Genomic DNA, 26,578 nt, shown 5'->3' on the forward strand with positions numbered 1-26,578 from the left:
GCTCTTCTCTGGACTTTCTCTAATTTGTCCACATCGTTCCTGAAATGTGGCACCCAGAACTGGACACAATACTCCAGTTGAGGCTTAATCAGCGCGGAGTAGAGCAGAAGAATTACTTCTCATTTCTTGCTTACAACACTCCAACTAATACATCCCAAAATGATGTTTGCTTTTTTGCAACAGTGTTACATTGTTGACTAATGTAGCCACACTTTTAGCAGCCAGTGGTGATAGTGAGTGAAGCACTTCAAATGTACAAGCCATTTCCAAATTGAATGCAACACACCAGATGACATATTTGAGCAAGGTCCAGGCACAGCACCCCTGATGAGAATCCCAGCATTCTTTCCTTTCCTAGTAGCTGGAGGCACAAGTGTGGCTCCTCAACTGGGCATTGCACTTGATGGATGGATAGTGGTGAGCAATATCTTCCACAGTTAGCTTTAGTAGTAGTTGTAGATACAGCCTTCACGTTATTAGACTAGTAGGCTGTGGGAGTTTGGGGGCTTGTATAGATTATACTGTTACTTCAGAAAGAAAGTATCAAAGATTTTGAGGGGGAGGGAGAGGCAGAGAGCAAAATATAGCGTAGAAGACAGTGTTGGGAAGGAAAAGCAAAATGTTCTGAAAACAGACTGTCCTGATGTACTGTACACAGCTTTTAATTTGGTGTGAGCCCATGAAAGGGAAAAAATACACTTCAGCATGTTGGTTTTTGGAGCATGGCCTGGCAGCACAGATACTTTTCACTGTGATTAGTAAGTTAAGTCCGAGGGCAAGTAGGTGTCAGGTAAATTTTGTGAAGTCCTTTGTCACAAAGGGGTGTGGATGTTAATGTTTGTGGGGCAGTTTAAAAATGAAGAGTGCTAACTTACTTGAACAAGTGCTTGATTTCTGGACCTAGGTTGAGAAATGCCTGTAAACCATTCTTGTGAACTTCAGACAGCTGTATCCTTCATTTTAGAAAGTGTAATATGATTGATCTTGTGGTTATAGCACAGATCTAGGGGTTCGGAGCCCTAGGTTTTATTCTAAGCTGTGTCACAGACTTCTGTGACCGTGGGCAAATCACTTCACCCCTTTTTCCTTCTCTCTAAAGTGGGGGTGATGATTACCTCTCAAGTTTATTGCAAGGTTTTAATTTATTGATTTTTCTCAGAATTTTGATCCTTGGAAAGGTCCAATAGATGATCACAATTTACAATACTGTCTCTCAGCGTTACTTGAATCACTTGCCAGTATAAATGCTTGAAGCTTGAATCTGAATCAGTTCTCAAACATATGTGCAAAATAATAAAACAAATGAATGGGTGGAGGAGGGGAATTTTTAAAGGCACAAGTAGTAGGCGCTTAGTTTTCATTTGTACCTTTGGGAAATCTCCCTTTTGATAGTTTGTCAGGTTGCTCTCGATTTTTGGGCTACTATTGTCATAAACTCTTACCTTTATATTTAAAAAAAAAAAAATCAAAAACCACTCGAGTTCCAAAAACATAATTATATGGACTTTACCCCAAAGCTGAACATATGAGGTCAGTTAAATTGCATCTTAAAAGGAGAGGAAATTTTGCATAGCAGTGAATATCCTCAACTTCTGTTGACTTGAGTGGGTTTGTCTTGACTAGGATTTAAAAATATGGTGTTAGCTAATACTTTCTAACATTTTCTAATTCATTCTAATGTTAATGTAGACTTCACCACGTGCTAAGCTGGCCAAATTGCTTCATCAAGGCGTTCAGCATCTTGCAGAACTAGACCCTAGGAGGCTAGACAAAGGCAAACTGATCTTTAGCCAATAGGAAACGTGAAGTGCGTTCTGGAAGTAATTTGTCAGGCAAATACTTTAGAACACTTATATTCTAAGCATGTTTTATGCAAGTTAAGTATTTCTGGCTTCAGCTATCTGAGCTGCTGATTCTGCCTTTCTTGCGCCTCGTAGCTGCTGAAGGCCAGCTCAGACAGGATCCCATGGATCTCTACGCCTCTCATTCTAGAGCCACCACTCCTCTGTCTTTGGGCACATAGTATTCTCTGATCCTTGTAGCAAATGCCCACATTCATCTTTTCCTCTTGCCATCTCAGTTCAAAAATGTAATCTGTATTTTGGTGCTTGAGTAGCACTGTGTTGGTTATATGCCAATATCCAGAGCTTCTCTAGGTTGACATAACCTCTGGAAGTATTTTTAATCTGAACACATTTATAACCAGAGTTTTCTTCCTTTGCCTAAAAGGTTACTAAGATTTCTATCAAACAGTAACTAAGGAGTTGTGTGGGGAGATGCCATCTGGTGGCCAACCATATTACTGCCTGTATTTCTGTGCCTGCAGGATAAGTTTGGGTGATCTGCTGCACAGCTGAAATTTGTTGTTTAGTCTCCTTTCTCAAATCACAATTCTTAAAACAATTATAACTTAATAAAAATATATATTGAGAATCTGAACACTTAAAACTGAAGCAGATTTTTATCTCTTTATTCCCAAGAGTAAGCAGTATCACTTCTGCTGTGCCTTAGAAAATTGCAACGTGATAAATGACTGTTCTGAAATTGTATAGGTGTTTTGTACTCAAACTAGTTAAAAGTAACATGAGATTTTAAAAAAATCTTAACTTTTATTTTCAAAGACGGCTGTGGCAAGAGGATGGAGAGGGATAGATTCTTACTAGGTAAACATTCAATATCTATTTATAGTCTTCCATAATTAAAAATACAGAATTAGATGTATGTCCATTGGCATCTTTTGACTAGAACTTGGGGGAAGAACTTTTGTGACTACTTCCTCATCTGGTCATTTCTACACTGCATTGTAAGGATCTCACACTTGAGCTGAAAGTCTGTCTACAATATTCCATGCTGCCCTAGTCCTTGGTTTTCTGAGCATATGATATCTAGCAAATGACATTTTAGCAATTCATGAAGACTGTAGGACACCCAAAATTTAACTTCACCCCCAAAAAACAATCTTTTATTAGTCTTTCCTGCTTTGGGTTACTTAATATGTTAATAGAACATCACTTTCTTTCCTTTTAGAAAAGGACAACTATGTGTTATCAAGAAGATGCCAAAATTTGAATCTTAGAGCCATGTTTTTCACACAAATGAGCTAACTTTCACTAGGAAAAGTGAGTGGGTTTTTTTTTTAAAGCAAAAGTGTGAAGCATGGCAAATATCTTGGTAAAAGTGCATTCATTCAAATGGAAATAAATCTTATATTTTGAGAGTTTTGTCTTTTGCTGCAATTATTTGTCATATTTCTACTTACATGGAATATTTTTATCTCACCATGGCCTTTAAGAGCCTGACATATTCTGCATTTGCAGATCTGGATTTTGATAGCTTCAAAGAGGGGTTGGGGTGAAGAAAGTGTGTGTTAGAACTTCCACAGCTGCAAACTCTTCTGAGACCATGTTGATGTAATACTATAATCTTTTAAGATAATAAACTTTCTTCGATGACCAAAGTAGACTAGTCCTTAATGGCACATAAATTTTATTGAACTAAATTATCTAAATCCAACAGATTGAGAGGGTATTTTTGGTGAATACTCAATTCTGATTGCATTAACTGGATTGCCTCTGTTGACTTCCCATAACAGGCTGTTAGCTCAGTTGTGCAAGAGCTTCAAGAATTGGGAATACCCCTAGCTGATTTACCTCTTTCTTTTAAAGATAATTTGTTCATGTGTTGAAATGTGATTTTTTTTGATGAGTCATAAATAATATTGTCCTGGCCAGAATATGAAGCGTGTGATCTGATCTTGAAGTTCGCTTCAACTACTAAAATCTTTCTACAGTTGTAATTGTGAAACTTAATTATATAAATGGGATAAATTGGAGGTGATAGAGAAGATGTATGGGGCATTAGGTAAAATTAAACTTTACTTCAGTAACACAATTGTTTATGTTTTGGCAAACTATGGACACTTACCTGGAGAGCCTAACCGAGATCTTAAACTTACAAAAAGACACTGACATTTGAAGCATTAATTCAAATATCTACAGTGTCCGCTAACTACTATAATCCATAGCAAGTATAATTAGATATAGTGGACAAGCTTTCCTTTAGCCAAATTTAGTGCACATTGTATGTAATTTATAATATGTATAAATGTCGGGCCAAAACAGCCTTTTTCCTTTTGGTTTAATTTACAAGTGGCCAGGTTGCTCCAAGTTCCTTTTCCCTTACTCTTTTATAACTACTACAGTTATAAGTAGCACTTAAAGTCTCTAACTCAGTGGGAAGTTTTTATTTTTATGCGAATATTTTCCGCTTATTTTGTGCATTTAAAAGCACTTTGCATTAGTTACACTGTTTCTGTTGGCTGTCAGTTGCGTTTCCTATCTCTTCACCCTCATATACTTATCTAGGGGGAGCTCAGATGTACCTGCCTCCAAGACTCTACAAGAATTATGAGCAGTCAGGTGTATGTACAGAGAGGAGGAAAGTGAGGGTCTGATCATGTTAGGTGTTGTTCTTGGGACTGCATACTACAGCTTTTAAATATAGGGGAGCAGAAAAATATTTTTCGTATCAAATTAAAAAATGTAGGACCTACAAACTAAAGTTTACAGTGTTGATTTTGATTTAATAGCTCTAAAACTACAGTATCTACATGAGAGATTGCAAGAGATCATATTTATTCTAGACAAGATGAAGCTGATAGCAGAACGTTTTCCATTAAAAGACTTTTTAGAATTCATTTTCTAACCTTTGGGCTGAAATATCGTGAATCTGGACTTAAGGGCAAGCTTCCAGGTTTTTGGGGAGAGAAGGGCACAGTAAGGACAAATATCTTGTGGGTCAGGCAGTTTACTATTTGGGCTTGATTTTCATTTCTGACTGTTTTCTTCTTTAGTTCTTAGATTTAGGAACAGGCTCGCGCGCGCTCTCTTATTGTTGAAATAGATGTTGGTTTAGCCAAAGTAAAAACATCAAATTAATGGTGTTTCTTTAGGTCCCAATAATGCCTTCATTCTCCAAACCCTGTTAAATGCTTGATCCTAGATCTCTCTACTTGCAGTTCTTTTCTCCTCTCCAAAGACAAGCACGGACACGAGTATAACTGACAAAACACTTATGCTCTCTATAGAATTTTATTTTCAAGCAGAAACCTGGCTTTAAAAGCCTCTTAATTTTGCCACCTGTGGGATTTCTGCCTTAGTTAAATGTCCTGGTTGCCAGTTGCTAATGGTGGATGATAGAGTAGACTGTTGTAACAGCCACATGGCTCAAAGCGTACAGTAGTGTGTTTTCTATGAAACCCCACAAATGCAATTTGCCATTTCAAGTAGCTTGTCTACATATTCACTGAAAGGCTACCACTGTGTTTCTGTTGGGTTAATTCACTGTTGTTTCCCTGTATCTCTAATATTGTTTATTATCCTGACAAGCATAATTGATAATGAATTGCAGTTGTGTCTAAAATATATCATGTTAATTGACATGAGAGACATCACTTTGGTATTAGAGGAGAATGCTAAGCAAGCTAAGCTTTTGCTACCTCTTCCTGATGTTTTGTTAATCCATGATGCTAGTCACATTTTATGTGATGACTTATTTGTTTTGAGATCTACATTTATAGCAGTCCATTAAAACGTTACTCTTTAGAAATCCGCAGTACTGTGATGAAGCAGTATTGAATATTTGATCTCTCTTGACCTTTTCTTTAATAGGTAAGTTTAGTTCTACACTGTACGAGACGGGAGGCTGTGACATGTCACTTGTGAACTTTGAGCCAGCTGCAAGAAGATCATCCAACATCTGGTGTGTGTGAAGGCCAGTCAGAAGGCTTCTTATCTTATCTGCAGTATAGTTACAAGCATTTAATTTCAGTTATAGAAGACCTTGAAGTATAAAAAATGTAATCCTGTGTCTCTCTTTACTATTGTGAAATCTGAGCAAGTTTAGCAGAAAACAGCATTAAGGTGACCAATACCTTGGAAAATGGCTATTCCAAATAATAGTAAATATGTTCACTCAAGGATTAACAAATGCACTTCCATATAGTCTGTAGAAAATGATTTTTTCCCTTGCGGAACTTACTATCAGTTTCTGCAGAGCATATGATCATAGATTAAAATTTAGCAGTTAGGGCTGCAAAATAAACTTCCAATTGTGAAGCAAACGTAAATCGATAATACTGTGTTCTTGAGTGTGCAGATAATCTGAAACAGTGTAGAGAAATGTAACGTGCCTGAAGTCAAACATTTGGCTTGCCAACATAGCCTGAAAAGCAGGCTGTGCACTGGGAAGTTTTCCTGGTGCTAGAAAGAGTTCTTTGTCCTCCAAAACACCACTTAAGTGCAGCTGAATTGCTCTGGGCCTACTACTCCACCCTCAGGATTGAAGTAACCTCCACCACTTGCGCCCATGGGTGAACAACTGTTGGATCCATGTAGCCGTGGATCAACAGAACACTCCAACTCCCTGCTGTGCAACAGTACACAGGGACCTCCTATGGAGCTGACCTTTGACACAAACTTGTGTATTCCTTGCGTGGGCCTGCCAGATCTTGCCCTTATGCATTGTACATTTTAACAGCAGTGGTCTTGCTAAGAGGGCCCTGCACAGCTGTAGAGTAAGCAGTGGGATTCGCACCCAAGAGCAGTATGAACTGACCCAATCTAATTGTGGTATTAACTTTCAACTTTCTCATTTCTGTGGGTAATTGTAATTCTGAGAGGTAAAATTAGTCTAGCTTTGGGAGACTTCAAACACTTATCTCCTAGCTGCACCAAAATCTCCATACACTGAATGCATTGGCATAGTGTCGAATAAGTCTTCTGACTATAGTTTTATGGGGTGAATTGTCCAGAGTTGCTTTCACTTTTTTTTTTTTTGGGGGGGGGGGGGGGCAGCTGCTCTGTGCAGGAACACATATACTAGAAGCTTCATTCTGTACTTATGGTAATTACTGAATTTTGCAGTTTTACAAAAAGCAAAATGAAAACTGATTCTACATCCTACGAATGTAGGACAGCCCCACTGAACTGAAGTAATGGAGGCTGGTGAACAAGTGCAGATAGGTGAGGCTTGTTGAGTAATGAATAATTGGGCACTTGGAGGAACAACAACACTAAGGCCCAATTATAAATGACTCTGTCCAGTTCAGAATGCTATTAAATCCAAAGGGAGGGTGCAGGAGGTGTTGTTTTTTCCTTCCTACCATTAGTCTGCAGGGAGTACACAACTAGCTATATTGGCCATCACTTTCCAGAGCAGTGGAATCTCATTGGCCTGAACTTGCAGTCAACTGCAAACCCAAAAATCCACATAGAGTGCCTTAACTAAATTGGCCTTTGGTTAGTTCTTCTAACTGCCAGTACAACTTTTTCAGCAGGCTTTTTTGCACGAGTGCTTTTCCATGTTTTCCAATCTCAAGTGTAACTTGTCTATGGCTTTTGGGTGTAGGCTTTAAAATTAACTGAAAAAGTCCTGCAGAATGACTCAGTCTTCATTTTAAACTAAAGACTACAACTTATTTCACATCGTTTACTCTTACAATGAGGAGCACGGTCCGATGGTCAGAAACAGCAGATGATGGAGCAGGCACAAACTAGAAAAAAATCTGGATAGCCACACTTCTGCTTATTCTGTTAAAACACCCTCTGAATTTTGATACAAGGTATCTTAATTTTGCATTTTATCTGAGGGAGAGGGAATAAAGGAAGTGTGTTTAAAATTGGTGTAGTTCTGACATATCCTTGCATACTACATTTATGTGAAATTAATTGTCCAAGTTCTTGCTATAAATTTAACGTTGCTGTGAGAAGCAAGGGTTTGATATCAGAATCCATTAAAAACAATCTGGCCTAAAATGAGTGCAAATGGTGAGATAACTTTGTTTGTTTGAACTTCTGACTAGAGATTGAGGGTAATATTTTTAAAAATGCCTGTTACATTTTCAAAAATGTTTTAGTTTTTATAGAAATGACTTTCAATGAAGGTTAGACTCTTAAGTTGCTTAGTTTTACCCTAACTATATAACAATCAGCAACAATGTTGAAGTGCAGGAGAAATGGGAGAGAGAGACGGAGGTAGGAGCACAAGTCCACCAGATTCTCTTACCTTGGGAGCCCAAAGGAGACATACTCAGATTTTCATTAAGGGATGTCTAGTGCTCATCTTTTGAGGGCTAACAAGTTTAAAAAAGGGTTCACTCAGGCAACAGGAAATGAGATGATTCCTTCGTGACAACAACTGCTAGCCAATCCAGGGATCTGTGGCAAGGTATAATTTAGATGGCAGAAATGAGGAAGAAGAGAGCATCTTTATTATTGTGGTTGTAGCAGATACTGTCACATATGAGCTCTTTGCCATTCAGTATATGGGTAAGATTTGTTGTCCGTCATCTTGGTTTACATGTAAGAAGCATCTTAAAACTCAAATACTTATTTGTTTAAAATATTTTAGCGTGAAGTCTAAGAAATTACAAAAATGAGTGAAGGTGCTTATGCTAAAAGTTTGGTCTTGCATTGTGGGGGGGTAGTAAAAGTTCAGGCATTTTAATACACTGGAGTGGCTTGTTGAAGTCAAATATAATATTAATTTAAAATATTTTCTCTGTTTCTATAGCGACACGGATTCTCATGTATCAAGTTCTACCTCAGTTCGCTTTTATCCACATGATCTAGTAAGTTTTTTTTTAAATTGTTTGTATGATAAAGCAACCTTTTGCCTATTTGCATGCACATTTTTTAGAGCACTGATCCACCATACCTTGTTGTACCAGCTTTTAAAAAAGCACCTTTTTTGACTGGGAAAGAAGCTCATATTCAGTATTGCAGTGCCTTCAGACATATATACATGCAAATTTTAAAGCTAAATTCATCTACAAGCACAATTATGAGTAATTTACACCTTTTAAAATTGAACTAAGACTACAATATGATCTTTAATTTGTATAATTTGATCATAAAAGATGTTGGAATTAGGGGTTCTTCTGACAAATGTCATAAAGCTGGCCAAAAGATTGATGCATATACTCAGGTAGAGCCCTATTCCTATGCACCTCTAAGATCTGTAGGACACAGGAGGTGTGAATTTCTATCCTGCAGTCCCCAGAACCAATCATGACTCTCCTATCAAGGTATACATCCTGCCACCAGGATCTAATGCTCAAAGGTTAGAACATGTGAAGTGAGACACTTAAGTAAAGCCAAAGGCCCACACAAAATCACTGAACATACAGTATCGGTGCAAAAAATTCTGCCGTTCTCAGTGTTCCTGTGACACACAAATCTCTGATATTACTGTCAACTCCAAACATACCTGTGTACTTCCTTCAGCGTTCTACCATTCCCATACCATTCAATCCGCAAATAATCAGCATTCTGATGATCCACACAACTTACGGTTGAATGATGAAACTTGTTAAATCACTTAAACAACCAAAAATAGAGGGAGGGTGGAATTTTGGTGCAGAACAGTGCAGAGCAGTAATAAGCTTGTTTCTGGTCCTGTCCGGGGTTATGTGATCTCCACAGCTCAATCCTGATGTATTTTGGAAACACTGTGGCTTCCTGTGGAAGCTTCCTTTCAAGGGTGAGCTCCCACTGGTTGATGGGTACTAGCTGTGTATGCTGCCCCATCCTCTGTTCCCCTTTCTAGTAACTGTGCAAATTCAGGAAATTCAGAGAAACTCAAACCTTATGAATACAAATTGACACTTTAAGTCTCTAGTTAGCTTAATGGATCATTAAGATGTGACACATCTTTTGTAGTGACATTGCTTTAAAAAGACACCTGTCAACTTTTAAAAAACTAATATGAAAAAAAATTCAAGTTTCTACTAGGACTCCATTTTAAATTATATGTTCTGTATTCTGAAAATTCCTCTTTTAAAAAAAAGAGGACACTATAGGAGAACTCTGAAACTGACTATACACACATAGCTGTTGAATGTACAAAGTAACCAAAATGAAAAATAGAACCTATTTATTTTGTTTACAATAATCTTAGATGTAATTATATAGGTACACAATTTTTAGCCAGGTGTGATATTTTTTTTTTTGTTCAGATTGACAATGTCTCGGTCTAATTTTTTTAAAAAAAAGAGCTTCAATTAAATGTCAGCTACAACTCCATATTAAAATAATTTTTCCAACCTGTACAGCATTATACGTAAACAGTAAATGGGACCTCTTTAAAATGTCGCTTGGCCTTTTCACAGTATTTACACACTTGGTTGGGCATTAGGGTTTCTACTACAAACTTTTGTAACACTGTTTCTCACTCTTCAGTCATGTATCCTGAGGTATCAATAGTTTTGTGTGTTCTTTGGTGTTACTGAGGTTTCGGGGAAGAACCCTGACATTAAATGGCAGGGGAAGGAAGAGATAGGAAAGCATGGCCAATCATGAATAATGCTTTGCTAGTGAGAGCAAACCTTATTGTTTAAAACTTAAGTGTATATTAAATACTCTGGGCATAAGTCTGATCATTGAAACATGAGTATGTTGCTTTGCCTCACAAAATCAACTACCGAGTTGAGCATGGGTTTGCATGCAGCATAGCTGACTACATGAAATGTCAATATATAGCCACTTATCTAAAATCAGAATTAGTCTCTATCTGTGGCAAGTATTACTTTTGCTTGCCTCATTAGTTCACCTCTCTTCAGATTTAGAGTTTCCACTCTAAATAGAATAATTAATTTAGCAGACACTTGCATGCTGCAAAAGTAAGAGTGCCACTCACATGTCTGTCTATGGACAGAGAAAATAAGTGGTAACTAGTAAATAGTATTTCAAAACCAAAACTTCTTAATCTTCAAAGATGTAGTTAGTAGAAAGTGTAATTATAACTTGAAAGTACTCTTAATACTTATTTTCTTTTAGCTTTCTCTTCCTCAGATCAGGTTGAACAGGCTGTTAACTATAGATACAGATCTGCTGGAGCACCAAGACATTGACCTAAGCCCTGACCTTCAGGACCGTATGCAATCACAAGAGGAAGCAGCCCAGAAAGTTAAACAATACTATCGCTTTTGGATCCTACCCAAGCTGTGGATTGGTATTAATTTTGATAGGCTAACTCTCTTGGCTTTATTTGATAGGTGAGATCCTCATGTACTACGAGATTACAGCTCAAAGGAGCAAAGATTAAGAACTATAACTAAATTGTGAATAATATACCACATAGTACAGATGGATGTATCCTGGGCAAGCCATATAAATTTATCGAGCACTGAAAAAAGAAACCGAACAAATTTAATTGCACTAATATTATGAAAGCTAACTTCTATTTTCTCCTCTAACCCCCATTAGTATAAATTCCAAATTATTGATTCAAATATAAGATACCTTGTGTGGAAACAAGTTAGTGACTTCTCTAGGAACTATCTAAAAACAGAAAGAGAAGGATTGCTGTTGCACACTTGGCTGTAAAGCCAGATAATTGGCTTGGTGCAAGATGTTAGCTTCGAAATCACTCCAAATGATGGTTACAAACTGAGATAATGCAAGTATGATTCAAGAGGTGACCGCAATCCCAGAGTGTCATCTTATAGGCAGAAACAGCTAAATCATGTTATTTGATGTCACCTGTTGAAATAAAGTGAGCACGAATTCCTTTTGGCCATGTTCAGTGTATCGAAGTTTAAACAGTAATTTTAAATTTTCCTCAGTACGATTGTCTGTGCAATAATAACTCTGTAAACACCTATTATTTCTGCTAGTCACCACTACCCTGTAGTTTGCTTAGTCTGAATTGAGTGGCTTAGTGCCACTGAGTGCGAGAGTAATTTCAACTGTTGCACTACACACTCCTGTTAAATAAATAACCCTGTTGCATATAAATAAGATGGCTAAAGTATTTTTTTCTTGCCTTCCCTAATGTGATGATAGGCTCTTGAGCATCCTTTATGGAACTCTGAGACAGGCCCATGTTACAGGCTACCATTCTTCATCTAGCTGAGCATTTAACTACTTTCTGAGGTCATCAAAGCTGCTTCTTAAAGGCCCAATTTTTCAAGATGCTGAGTGTCTTCAACCTTCATTGAACACATGCAGTGGGTGGTAAATGGGGGGTGGAGGAGGGAAGGGAATGGTTAATGGGTCATTTAGTGGTGGGCTGGAGAGCAAGCCAGCCCTGCACTTACCCAGCAGTGGTGGCCCTGGGCCGGGGCCTAGGCCTCGTTCTTCATCCTGGGTGTTGCAACCTCGTACACAGGGTCGGAGTGCCATTTAGGTTTAGCTGGGCCAAATTTGAGTGAGTGGCATTGCAATGTGGTGTACTTAGCAAAGCGCAAGGTGCCCAGTCGTGTGGGACAGGAGCTGCTGCTTCTGGGTGAGGCCAAGCTCTCCCTCCAGCCCCTTATGAAAATTTGTGTTGTACACCTCCTTTTGTCAATTGTAAATATGCTTCAAAAGGCACCATGCGTACATCAAAAGGCTGCTGGGATGGCAGTTGTCACCCCCCTCCCCACTCCTGCCTCCATTCCCATTTATCTCAGTCACTGAACTCATGGTAGTTTCTGCCTAAGCTTTGCTAACAGACATGTATTACAGTTTGCTAATATGTACTATGCAAGAGTTCAGGCCCATTTTGCTACCAGCAGCATAGCTTATTTGCTAGGCTTTGTGCTAGCTGTTCTCTGCTAATCTCTTCTAAACCTATCCAGCTTTTTTAATATTACTCTTTTTTTTTTTTTTTGCCCCTACAGGAATCGTGAGATCCTTGAAAATGTGTTAGCTGTCATCCTAGCTATTTTAGTTGCTTTCCTGGGTTCTGTACTCCTTATAGAGGGCTTTTTCAAGGATATCTGGATCTTCCAGTTTTGCCTGGTAATAGCCAGTTGTCAGTACTCACTACTCAAGGTACCTTAGTTTTTTTATCTTCATTTTTAATTACAGTTTTGAACAATAGAAATAAACTGTTGAGGACTTGTGCAACAAACTTTCTTGTTCAAAGGTGTCTGTGAAGGTTGAGTACTTAGGCTACCAAGAACTTTGGAAAGAGAACTGTATAAAAGTTTGTAAAACAAAAATTTTGGCTTCTGCTAAAGTTTGGAATAAGGCCACACAAGGTCACTGGAGTAGTCTTGTGTATATTTGTTAAAAAAGGAACAATAAAAACCTAAACCTCTCTGCCCATGACATACTACCACAGGTAGAATCAGGGGAAACAACTGAATTGAAACCCCATTGCTATAAAAAAGGGAGTGATTGGTAATGTGTTCTGTTAGGGCCCTGGACCTTTGGAATTTACTTCCTTCTGATCTGGTATGGCCTGAGTGTGTTAGCCGTCTAGACACATGGCAAGGGCCTATCCTTTCTCCCTGGCCCGTTCAAGATATGAGTGTCGGTAGAGTTGGGTATTGGTGGTTTGGGGATTATGTGGAGATGTCAGTTGTTTTATTTGTTGATTTGATCTGATGAGTCTGTCGGTGTATTTTTAAAAGATTGGCAAGGAAGGTCAGAACATTGAATGGACTCTTTTTTTATTGTAATATTTAAATAAAAGGATTTCCCTCCAAAAATACACGTAGATATTCCTTTTTCTACTCTATATCCTGGCATTTCACCAGATGTCAAATTGCCAAGAAGGTCATTTCAAAATACAGTTGATTAAAAGATTGCTTACATTCTGAGAAGCAAAGGGAGTTTGAGAAAAGAAGAATGGGTCAGAAGTAATTTGGATCTCCTCTAGCATGAGAATTTCTTCTATAAAACTTAAAGATAATCATGTTGTGTTATGAGACGTGTAAAAATTACTCTTCCAGATTCCCAATCTCTATTTAACTGTCTACTTATGAGTCAAAAACTGCTTGCTGTAAGAAGTTAACTGTTTTTGCACGCTAGTCCTTACTGAAAATACACGCAGAGAAGAAGCTTGTCAAAGTTAAATTTCCAAAGTAAAATGTTACTCAGTGTCAGATTAGTTAGTGTTGGAATTTCTGTCAGGTCCCCAGCAGGTGTTTTCAATTTCATAAGGTATCTAGTGAATATTTACAAAGGTTACAGATTTCTAGTAGCTGAAAGCCACGTGCTATGTCTCAGATGTAGCACTTGGGCCAAGTAACCCAGAGCTCTTCTTGACTACTGTTCACAAACTGGGAAGAATTAGTAGGGGAAGCAAAAGTGGATGGGAACCTGGGAGGCAGTGACCATGAGATGGTAGAGTTCAGGATCCTGACAAAATGAACAAAGGAGAGCAGCAGAATACGGACCCTGGGCTTCAGAAAAGCAGACTTTGACTCCTTCAGGGAACTGATGGGCAGGATCCCCTGGGAGAATAACATGAGGGGGAAAGGAGTCCAGGAGAGCTGCCTGTATTTTAAAGAATCCTTATTGAGGTTGCAGGAACAAACCATCCCGATGTGTAGAAAGAATAGTAAATATGGCAGGCGACCAGCTTGGCTTAACAGTGAAATCCTTGCTGATCTTAAACACAAAAAAGAAGCTTACAAGAAGTGGAAGATTGGACAAATGACCAGGGAGGAGTATAAAAATATTCCTCAGGCGTGCAGGAGTGAAATCAGGAAGGCCAAATGACACTTGGAGTTGCAGCTAGCAAGAGATGTTAAGAGTAACAAAAAGGGTTTCTTTAGGTTTGTTAGCAACAAGAAGAAAGCCAAGGAAAGCGTGGGCCCCTTACTGAATGAGGGAGGCAACCCCCTAGTGACAGAGGATGTGGAAAAAGCTCATGTACTCATTGCTTTTTTTGCCTCTGTCTTCGCGAACACAATCAGCTCCCAGACTGCTGCACTGGGCAGCACAGCATGGAGAGGAGGTGACCAGCCCTCTCTGGAGAAAAGGGGTTCAGGACTATTTAGAAAAGCTGGACGAGCACAAGTCCATAGGACTGGATGCACTGCATCCAAGGTTGCTAAAGGAGTTGGTGGATGTGATTGCAGAGCCATTGGCCATTATCTTTGAAAACTCATGGCAATCGGGGGAGGTTCCAGAAGACTGGAAAAAAGCTAATGTAGTGCCCATCTTTAAAAGAGAAGGAGAAGGATCTGGGGAACTACAGGACAGTCAGCCTCACCTCAGTCCCTGGGAAAATCATGGAGCAGGTCCTCAAGGAATCAATTTTGAAGCACTTAGAGGAAAGTGATCAGGAACAGTCGGCATGGATTCACCAAGGGCAAGTCACGCCTAACTAACCTAATTGCCTTCTATGACGAGATAACTGGCTTTGTGGATGAGGGGAAAGCGGTGAATGTGTTGTTCCTTGACTTTAGCAAAGCTTTTGACACGGTCTCCCACACTTCTTGCCAGCAAGTTAAAGAGGTATGGACTGTAAAGTGGATAGAAAGCTGGCTAGATTGTCGGGCTCAACGGGTAGTGATCAATGGCTCCATGTCTAGTTGGAAGCCGGTATCAAGTGGAGTGCCCCAAGGGTCGGTCCTGGGGCCGGTTTTGTTCAATATCTTCATTAACGATCTGGAGGATGGCGTGGACTGCACCCTCAGCAAGTTTGCAGATGACACTAAACTGGAAGGAGTGGTAGATATGCTGAAGGGTAGGGATAGGATATGGAGGGCCCTAGACAAATTAGAGGATTGGGGCAAAAGAAATCTGATGAGGTTCAACAAGGACAACACTTAGGACAGAAGAATCCCATGCACTGCTACAGACAAGGGACCAAATGGCTAGGGTGCAGTTCTGCAGAAAAGGACCTAGGGATTACAGTGGATGAGAAGCTGGATGAGTCAACAGTGTGCCCTTGTTGCCAAGAAGGCGAACGGCATTTTGGGCTGTAAAGTAGGAGCATTGCCAGCAGATTGCGGGACAAGATCGTTCCTCTCTATTCGACATTGGTGAGGCCTCATCTGGAATACTGTGTCCAGTTTTGGGCCCCACGCTACAAGAATGATGTGGAAAAATTGGAATGAGTCTGGCGGAGAGTAACAAAAATGCTTGGGGGCTGGAGCACGTGACTTACAAGGGAACTGGGATTGTTTTGTCTGCAGAAGAGAATAATGAGGGGGGATTTGATGGCTGCTTTCAACTACCTGAAGGGGGGTTCCAAAGAGGATGGATCTAGACTGTTCTCAGTGGTACTAGATGACAGAACAAGGAGTAATGGTCTCAAGTTGCAGTGGGGGAGGTTTAGGTTGGATGTTAGGAAAAAAAAAATTTCACTAGGAGGGTGGTGAAGTGCTAGAATGGATTACCTAGGGAGGTGGTGGAATCTCCTTCCTTAGAGGTTTTCAAGGTCAGGCTTGATAAAGCCCTGGCTGGGATGATTTAGTTGGGGATTGGTCCTGTTTTGAGCAGGGGGTTGGACTAGATGACCTCCTGAGGTCCCTTCCAACCCTGATATTCTATGATCTATATAGTCTCTCTCATACAACCAATGAAATTGTTGCATGCAGATTCGCTGTAGAGTCAGGGTAATGGTTGGTGTTTCCTCTATCACAATGGTTGAGGACTCTTGGCATGGCATAGACATGTGCCTTGCTGTCTCTCAGATGTTATTCATAAAGTTAAAACGGCCGAGAACTTAAAAACTGGATAGTAACAGACCGTGAAACCCAGAATGATTGCAGGTGGTGATATTCTGAACCAAAAGAGCTCTCAACCATGCTTGAAACTGTTTCCATTGCTTTACTTTGGTTCAACAGACATTCTAGGTTTCACAATGATACACAGATGGAGTGACACTCCTGGATTCTTATCTGTATAATAATCCTGGAATCTTACCTTGATTCAGGGTTACCACCTGAAATACTGCTCTAAAGATAGCAGGCCCCAAAATAATGTTCCTCTCTTTCCATTTTACTTTCAGAGTGTTCAACCAGATTCTTCTTCCCCTCGACATGTAAGTCAATGCGTATGCCATTTCAGTGCCCTAGTGGGTACAGCACTTCCACTATTGAGGATTAACTCTTTGCCTGAGTCCTCTGCATTTGGGGAGAAGTGCCATCTTTGGGATGAGAGACTTCTATTGTTGTACAGGATTGGGAATTTGAGTATTTAATTCCAATTATGGCTTTCTGTGGGTTGGGCAAGTCACAACCTCTTTGCTGTAGTTTTTCAATCTCTAAAATCGTGACTATTTAACTCTCAGGTGTATTATGAGGAGTAGTTATAAAGCACTTTTGAAAATGGAAAGAGTTCAGATTGTTACTGTGGAAGACTCAGCGGGAAATTTTATTATGCATGTATTAGATTGGTGTGACAGAAGTTTATTTTACTTGTGACCTAAGCCAGAGGTGAGAAACTGTATCAGTCCTCTTAAGGAAGCTATGTATAGTATTGTAGGTTGTAATTACTGTATTTTTTATTACATATCTAACAGTGTGGCTTTTTAGCAGTAGCAAAATCTGACCAATAAATACAAAATGTTTCTTAGTTTGAGGTTTACATCTAATAAAAACACACACATTTTTTCAGTTTTGTTTACAAGAACACTTGGAGTATAGTCCTGTTGTTTTTAATATCTCAGTAAGGAACGTTGTTTAAAAACCTGATGGAGAATAAAGGAAAATCTGTTCATCTAGAAAGGCATTGAACATTAGAGCCATAAGTGTCCTTGTCTTTACACCAATATAAGACAGATTAAAAAAACTCCTTGATGTACTGTCATAAAATATTCTTTGGGAGATATTGACAAACTATGGGAGAGGGCTTTTGGAGAAAAGGATGGACAAAAATTAAAATTTGTGGTTATGTGAATTTATTATTATAAATGTGAAGAGCACATTTCTGTTCAGTAATGAAACAAATCTTCTATAATTTTCAGGGTCATAATCGTATCATAGCCTATAGTCGGCCTGTTTATTTCTGTTTGTGTTGCGCTCTTATATGGTTGTTGGATTATGGTAGCAGAAATACATCTACAACAAGGTTCAGGTTGTATGGAATGGTTTTCACCAACCCGTTGCTGCTGCTGTCTGCCAGGGACTTAGTTATAGGTGAGTTATTTTTTTGTACATGAACATCCAATAACCGGGATGTTATCTTAACCATGGGTTAGAGTTGGCTATTCCACTACAGTGGAGGCATTTTAGGCTTTTATCATCTAAATCTCAGTTCCAGATCTCTGTGTCAGACTGTTGCAGCACTACATTCTGACCCCGGTTCACTCTCCTTTCATTTGAGAGAGCAGCTTTAGGCTTTCTGGTGTCCATAACAGAGCTTTGAGAGAGGAAAATTTTCACACTCTAAACAGCTAGGAATTTAAAATAAGTATCACCGTTGGTGGTAGTGTGTTTATTATTTGTATTACTGTAGGGTGTAGGAGCCCTAGTCATGTAACAGGACCCTATTGTGCTAAACACTGTACAAATGTGGAACAAAATATGATCCCTGCCCTGAGGAGCTTACACTCTATAAGACAAGAGGCAGCAGATGGCTATGGACAGACTGGGGAGTACAAGTAAACAATGAGACAGTATTGGTCAACATGATTGGCAATGGTATCTTCTTCAGGCTCTGTCCATCTTTGAGATAGCTTTCAATGTACTTTAACTCTCTTTCTCTCTCCTGTTCTTAATCCTTTCCTTCCAGTATTCTGCTCAGGTAGGCTTGTCTCAATCTATGCAATTTGTACTTGTGTTGATAATTGTGCTCATAAAACCCAGTGATCAGTGCATCACCCCTAAATTCTTCTTCTTTCTGAACAATTAACAGTAATTTATTTCAGATAAAGTGCTTTCAAAGCAGCTAGTAACATTGAGGGCACTGTTTCACAAAATGTTTTGCATTCCACAAAGAACTGTACATTGGTGGCAAACTTAAACCGCTGAGGAGAAGCAAAGAGCACAGATCTGAACCAGAATTCGTTCACTCCTGGAGAAGTAAGACCTGTCTGCCAGAGAACACAGACGCAGGGCAAGACAAACCTCAGAGTTGATTGGCTTCATTGCCATGTGCTGGCATTAGACTAATGAGAGCTCAACTAGGACATCTGTTATCATTTGGCCACGAAGTGGGACATGTGGACCTGGTTCATAGACAGTCTAAATCCACTCCAAATGTCTGTCAGAGAACAGTGCTACAACAGTTCGATACAGGTAGTCTGAACTAAGATGAGAGAGAAGGAGCTTAAGATGTCTCTACTGTGGTGGAAAAGCATATATAACCTATGTGTAATGTCCAATCGAATGGTTGCCCTCTATCTTGGGGGGCAGAGGGGAGGAGACAGGGATGGAGGGAAGCTAGAATTAAAGAAACAAACGTCCTCTCTTCTTCAATTTGTAAACTTATTTATCAGTTGCAGTGAGGTTCTTCTGATTGTTAAACAAACCTATGGTAGCACAATAAAAGCAAGGGTGAAATTTTGGCCCCGTTGAGTTAAATGGGGCCAGAATTTCCTCCATGGAGTTCAAGTGATCTGATGAGAGGCATGAGAGCCTTCATTCTTGTGAGTGACAAATTTACAAGACTTTATACCTGAAGACCCTCTTCCCTGATCTTTACTATGTGAAAATGAAAAGGTTGTGATATAAAAGTCCAGTCACGTTAGACCGGCTCACACAGATTTCACTGGTGATTAAATTGGGAGTCAGCGAAGATGTACTTATCCCTCTGAATGTTGGAAAGTCGTGACTAATCTAAGTTGGAGGTGGATGTTAAAGTGAAGTCTAATACAATTGGAAACAGTTAGAAGGTCCCTATAGTATAGCCATAGCAATGTTGGATTGTATCTTGTTTGACTATATCACAGAGCGTAAAGAAACTAGGAAGAGTATTGCAATATATCAGATTTTCCATACTCACTTTTTTCACCTTTCTTTTCCGTAGTATTTACGCTGTGTTTCCCTATAGTATTCTTCATTGGTCTTCTGCCTCAGGTGAATACATTTGTGATGTACCTCTGTGAACAGCTGGATATTCATGTCTTTGGTGGCAATGGTGAGTGCAGCTTTTATGTCAAAGATAGAGGGAAGTATTAAATAGACCAGGCAGCTGCTACCATTTTTCAAATCAAATTAATAATGTAATTTAAAAGTGTATTTAGTAACATGATTTCTAGGTCTGGGCTTAAAATACAGAACCCACTGAAGTCAGTGAAAAGAACCTATACTCATTTACATAGCACAGTTCTGTAACAAAGAGCAATTCCTTTCACAGTGAAAGTGTAAGTAAAATAGTCCCTCAAGTGTGCTTTTACAGTAAGAGAGCTTATTGTCAGAGCTTATTGTTTCAAAAAGTTGCAAAATAACTTACTGGTAGAAAATTCAATTCTGGGGCAGTGCAGAAAAGGAGAAAACTCTTCACTTCCCTTTTAAAAACCTATCAAATGTAAATCCAGTAAGAGACTTGCACTTGGGTGGGGGGCAGAAAAATGGTCCATTCACAGAAAAATATTCCTTCAATTGTTGTATTTGGTATCTAGATACGATGGTAAAAAGGCAGATCATGAATGCCCAAGATATGTAGAACTGTGACATCTTTATAACCCGTTTATCAAAGCACTTGCAGTTCACACTTCAAGGCAGGTGAAAGTGTAACTGTATTGAGAACTCCCTATTCCCTTCCCATCTCCTTGTTGTTCTCTACATTACTTAAGGATTGCTTACTGCTTCTCCCTCACTTATCCACCCTAAAGTTTCCCTACTCTTTTATCCACAGCCTCTCTCCAATCTGACCAGGGCCAAACTTGGTTTTAAATCCATCAACATAGCGGCTTAATTAGCTTGCGATGTAACTGTTGAGCACTGCTAAGAGCTCTTTTCTTTTCATCTCAGATAAGTTATGCATACTGTACACTCCTCAGGGCCAGGGAATACAAAAGAGCAGCACTGAGCCCAATACATTTCTTTGACTAATTTTCGTTGTGGTGAGGATGCAAACATCTTCAGCGTACCTGTATCTGTGAGGGTTCATGGGCACAGTTTAAATATTAGGTATACATTTAAATTAATACCTTTCCTGCAGCATCCTTTTATGATTCTGTGATTCTCAGATTTCTGAGCAGTCACTTTCAGTCGTGCAGTGCTCCTGATGCAGTGTTGACTTGCACTTTCACTAAGATTTGAAAACATCTCTCATCACTTCATTACCAAGCTCACCTATTGTGTTACCTAATCTCCTTATCCCAAGACATGTGTTCATTACTAGCTGCTCAGTTTAACTTTTCAGTGATGTTTCAAAAACATTTTTTGCAAGAAATATTCATCAACAAAAACCAAAATGAGAACAGATTATATAAGTTAATAGTGCTATCAACTATGTGGGGCTCCGAATTTAACCTTCCATAAGAGTATCGAGTGTCAAATTGCCTCCAGCTTTTAAATTTATATTTTGTTTATAAAAGGGAAAATATTCTCTGGTTTATTGCTGAGAATTAGAAGATTGATCACATAGGTCTAACATAGTGTCAGCTTTCATCTACTGCTTTTGCTGCAGCAATAGTTGACTATTCCCAAGGCAGTGCTGTTGAATAAATGGTAAACAAAACATGTAAATCATGCTCAGCTGGAAAAATAACTTGGGGGGGGGGGGAGAGAGATGGTATTTGCGACGTAGGAATTGGTAGAATTTTTCTAACATCTGAGCAGGTATTGAAGCAAAAAATTGTTGCAATTTTTGTAGTTTTTTGTTCAGTCCACTTTAAAAAGTCTTACGTTTTCAAGTTTGTACAGCTGATCCTTTTCCCCACCCCACTTTTACTTCCAGCCACTACAAGCCTGCTTGCAGCTCTTTACAGCTTCATCTGTAGTATTGTGGCAGTAGCATTATTGTATGGATTGTGTTATGGCGCCCTGAAGGTAAGCAGTACATTGATAGTATATAAATAAATATTTAGGATTTGATTCTCCACTGCCTTTCACTTTTGTCTACTTATTTACATTTGTGAAAAGTGTGTGTAAAGTGTTACCATTCTGATTTGGTAACGTTTTACACTTACTTTGCCATATGTTTAATTTCATAAGATCATGTAACTATCTAATACGCACTTGTGTTCAGCGAAGCTCTCCCCATCTCCCTTAAATTTATTTTCTGCACTGGTTCTTGTGAGGGGCATATAGCAACTGGTCAACTTCTTGCATTGTTTTCATGCATTCATGTTTTTTCTGATTCATCCAAAAGGTTGAATTTGAAAACTCACTCCCGATGATGCAAATTAGAAATAAAACATTTTTACAGTAATGCTAATTTTGAAAAGAAAGCAGGGAATAGTTTGCTCTGCTGAAGTGGTGAATATCTGTTTATGGGAGAGGGGTTGAGAGGCAGCTGACAAGCACAAGGGAACAAAGAAAAATGTATACTTGCTCAAAGTACAGTTTTACTCTGAAAAGCAACAAAAAATATGACACTGACTTCCATGTTTGTGTGTAGTGTGTCATGATTTCTAGGTCAAATGTGCTCAGTTTACAAGTAAAATGACTTTTTCTAACTGTAAGTCCTGCAGGATCAACCTGGGCTTTGAGAGTCAACCTTGCTTCTTTTATTACTTGTGATGATGGAAAGATTTACTAGCCAATTTGTGCCTTCGGTGAACCTATAGATCCGCAATAGTTTTCAGTATCTTTGCAGGGGTGTAACTGATTAGATCGTAGTAAACAAATCAGTTGATATACAAGATAGAACAAAATGTTGTTAAATCAATCTGATCCCTGCAGATCCAGCATAGTAAGAGTAAATATTTTTTCATCTAAAGTCAGCAAACATTACAAAAGGATTAGTTCTATTGAGTAAGAAGGTGACACTTTTTTACATAGTCCTGCAATTTAAATAATTTTTTAAGGGATTATGATCATGGGGGGTGTGGTAAATGGTATGTACAGTACATTAAAACTGTTGAACATTTAATTACATGGGTAAATTACATATGGCTGTGTGGTACTTGTAAAATAAACAGCAAATAATAAAACTATTGTAGTCTTCTAAAACCAAAATGAGGATTCCTTGTGAATTACTTTTGAACCCAAGTGATGCAGCATAGTAAACAGGCACACCAATTTATTACAGCCTGAGATGGAGTTTACCACCAGTTTTGGGCTGCATTCCCAAGCAACCCGACTCCAAGACGACCCAGTCCCGGCGTGTCAACAAGTACCGCAAGGGAAAGTTGAAAACAGTTTATTATAGTATTCGTATGGTATTCACCACTTGCATAACATGGTTATAGGCAAACTAGAAGCGAATATGTAGAGATTTATTAAATGAGCACTAATTATACAAATAAAGTGTATTAACATGGGCATTCTAACTTTATGCTTGATCAGACTGTAGCACTCTTAGGACATGATCATGAAGGTTAATAGGAGTTTTCCATTGACCTGAACAGGAGAAAGTTCAAACTGATTAAAGGCTTTAACTTACAAAAAGTATAGGTTAACATTTTAACAAAATACCTTTATTTTTAAAAGCATATGACTTTTTACATCTTTCCTTTTTCTTATTACTTTTAAGTTTTCTGATTTGTGATATTGATTTTACATATTCTTGTCTTTCTGTTAAAATTTAATTCTTCTATCCCCAGGATTCTTGGGATGGCCAGCATATTCCAGTCCTCTTCTCAATATTCTGTGGCTTGTTAGTAGTGATATCCTATCATCTCAGCAGACAAAGTAGTGACCCTTCTGTACTTTTGTAAGTTACTGACTGTACATCTGTCCTCAAGGCAACTCTCAAAGGAGATCCATTTTGACCATTAGTAGAAACCCAGTAGTACCACTGAAACTGATGTTGGCCCAACCCTGTGGAAAACAAAAGGGAGGGACGAGTGGTGATCTGGTAGTTAGGATGCTGGCTGGGAACTCTCAAAACCCAGGTACAGTTCCTTATGCTGCCACAACTTCCTTTGTGACAATGGGCAAATCAGTTAATCTCTGTCTGAGTTCCCTATGTATGCAATAGGGATAATTGTACTTACCTACCTTATAGAGGTGTTGCAAGAATAAATACAGGAAAAGTGGTGAGCCACTTAGATACTACTGGTAAAGAGGCCATAAAAATACTTTGGAAAGCTTCCAGATGTGGCTATATCAAGCTTTATTACTAGTAGCATCTACTGCGAGTTTGGCTGCTTCGTCAGTATGTCCCTACAAATTAAAGGAGTGTGGGTTGGTCTGTCAGAGCTTTAGTTAGTACTAGAGTCCTTGGTTGCCTATTTTGTATATGGACCAACAGAGACTACTTGGGGGTTGGAAAATCTGAACAGATTTTATTGAGCTTTTTCTTCCCGTAAAAGAGAGATGCGGCAAACAGATAGGCTTACCTTTATATACCTATTGAGATTTCTAAACTCCTTTAAGTAAATTGAGCCACAAAAGATAGCAGATTGGGACTGCTTATGTTCTATTGATTTGTAATAGGCCTCTGATTTTGTTACCTCGTCTAAACCCACCCTAAGCAATGTATTTATCACAGTGAATTCTTGCTTTGCATCTTTTTAGCTCTTTAGTACAATCAAAATTTTTTCCTAATTCTGAAGACAAAAACCCAGAGGATCCTCTGTCTGAAGTCAAAGATCCTTTACCTGAAAAACTTAGAAATTCAGTGGTAAGTAGGCTTGCTTTTTGTAAAACTCAACCCAGACATAAACTGAATCCTGGACAATAGAGTATGTACTAGTTTGGTGTTGGGTTAGCTGGAATTTGTTAGCACTATATACTCTGCAGTCCAGGGCTTGGACTTCCAGAGAGTGAGGCATTCAAGTCCCATTGACTTTCACTTGACTTCAAGAATTTTAGGTATATGTATTTAACACAGTGAAAAATAACTCCTTAAGGATTGAGTTAATGCTAATGGGTATTTGAGTCAAAATTTTACATTCAGAAGACCAACTGCATCTACCTTTAGAATGCATTTCCACTTTGAATATAAAATGCTGAGTTCGTTGCCTCATTGACTATCAGTATTGAAACAACACTGCATCTTTATCTATACATCCAATTAAAAATGCACAGCCATGAGGAAAAAGTATTACCTTTGTCTTGACAATATAAGCTATCAAAAAAGAGATACAATTAGGAAGGCCAGAACTCCCAAAATGATAGAGCAGTGAAGGATAACTGATGGTGTTCTGTAACTCATGTTCACAATTTAATATGTACCTAAATAAACCTAGTAATACTTGGTGTGTGTATAAAGGCTCAAATGAAAAAGAGTGATAGTGGCCAAAAGATGTTAACTCAGTATTTTTGGATAAACAAGAGCTTTGGGCAATCCAGCCCACACACAGAAACTAAAAACTAAGGAAAGCTGCTGGGTTTTTTTTAAATGAAGAATGAGTTGCTTCTAGGAACACTGGAGACTTGCTTTATTGACTTAATTTTATCATCACATTCTTTGGATACCTAGAGTAAATCCACTGTAAATGCTTGTGAAAATAACAGTACCCAGTTGTTATCCTGTTTCACATAAACAAGCAGTAAGTGAGAAACTTAAGAAGCTTAGTCTATTTAATTTATCCAAGAGAAGATTAATCGTGTTCTGAAAGTACCTGCATGGGGAAAAGATTTACTGCTAGATAGTATGGGGCTCTTTAATCTAGCAAAGACGTAACAAGATCCAATGGTTGCAAACTGAAGTTAGACAAATTCAGAAAAAAAAATAATTTATGTGCGGGCATTATTTTTTTTAATAGCAAGAGTAATTAACCATTGGAAAAATTTACCTAAGAATGTGATGGATTATTTCATTTGAAGTCTTTAAAACATGATCACATGTCTTTCTAAGAGATGCTCTAGCACAGCAAGAAGTTATCGGCTAGATGCAGGAATTACTGGGTGAAAATCTTTGGCCTGTGTTATGCAGGAGGACAGACTAGATGTTTCCTTCTGGCCTTAAAAGTTGTTAATTCACTTACCTACATTGAGGCAATAGGCTCAAATTTGGAAGGGAAGAATATCCAGAATGAAAGTGTTTTGTCCATTAACTTCTCACGTATGGCAGTGATTAGATGTGTTAAATTAAATCATTTGGACACATGCCCTTGATCAAGACCAGCTAAGTAAGGGTTATCTTCCATGCACTGGTGCTTCTTGCAGTTCTCTCTTGGGAGTTGGGAAATAAAAATGGTGGGATTTTTGAAAGCACTTATCTAACTGCTGCTGCTGTCAAAGTTAGAGAGGAAAGTTCAGTTGACTTCAGTGGAAGCAGATTTAGGCCAGTGCTGAAATCTTTTGACAGTAGCGCCCCATATTCCTTTAAGAGGTAAGTGGAGGTGACCTTAGGACTGGAAGAAGAGTACCAAAATTTATGTCCTCTAAGCTGTTTTCTTTTTATTCCATAGAATGAACGGTTACAATCTGACCTGATAGTGTGCCTCGTCGTTGGTGTACTCTATTTTGCAATTCATGTCAGTACAGTATTCACAGTTTTGCAGGTAAGTTATTGCATTATGCCTCACAATTTATAAAATACCTGTACTTTCTCTTTTCTTGTAGATGCCTTTTTGCTAATGCTACTATTTAATACTCTTTTATGGTTGTACCCAATGGCCCCATTTGGGCTTGGGGCATGACTTACACGAGGTGCTATTCAGACATACAGTGTGACTAATACCTGCCGTGAAGACCTTTTAAATCTCAATTTTTTTGTCTCCCCAATATTCCTCTCCCTTTTCTTCCCCTCCTCCCGACTTCTACTTCTCTAAGTGCTCCACTCTTTTTGATAAAGCGCCCTTCTTTCACTCTACCCACCCACAGAAATACCTACAAGCTCATTCTAGA

The 26,578-nt window shown here is 38.7% G+C and overlaps 1 protein-coding gene across 1 annotated transcript in view; it reads left to right on the forward strand.

Annotated features, from left to right (window-relative positions):
- PCNX1 (pecanex 1) overlaps positions 1 to 26,578 on the forward strand; it is a 133,656-nt gene that overhangs the window by 65,344 nt on the left and 41,734 nt on the right. Inside the window, exons 9-19 of the mRNA XM_074955581.1 lie at positions 5,670 to 5,760; positions 8,572 to 8,629; positions 10,836 to 11,053; positions 12,662 to 12,815; positions 16,735 to 16,767; positions 17,692 to 17,863; positions 19,695 to 19,805; positions 21,573 to 21,664; positions 23,383 to 23,492; positions 24,299 to 24,404; positions 26,140 to 26,232. Of these exons, the coding sequence (XP_074811682.1) occupies positions 5,670 to 5,760; positions 8,572 to 8,629; positions 10,836 to 11,053; positions 12,662 to 12,815; positions 16,735 to 16,767; positions 17,692 to 17,863; positions 19,695 to 19,805; positions 21,573 to 21,664; positions 23,383 to 23,492; positions 24,299 to 24,404; positions 26,140 to 26,232 (1,238 nt within the window). The remainder of the gene's footprint in view (positions 1 to 5,669; positions 5,761 to 8,571; positions 8,630 to 10,835; positions 11,054 to 12,661; positions 12,816 to 16,734; positions 16,768 to 17,691; positions 17,864 to 19,694; positions 19,806 to 21,572; positions 21,665 to 23,382; positions 23,493 to 24,298; positions 24,405 to 26,139; positions 26,233 to 26,578) is intronic.

This window comes from Natator depressus, chromosome 6 (assembly GCF_965152275.1).
Source record: "Natator depressus isolate rNatDep1 chromosome 6, rNatDep2.hap1, whole genome shotgun sequence".
Taxonomy (NCBI): Eukaryota; Metazoa; Chordata; order Testudines; family Cheloniidae; genus Natator; species Natator depressus.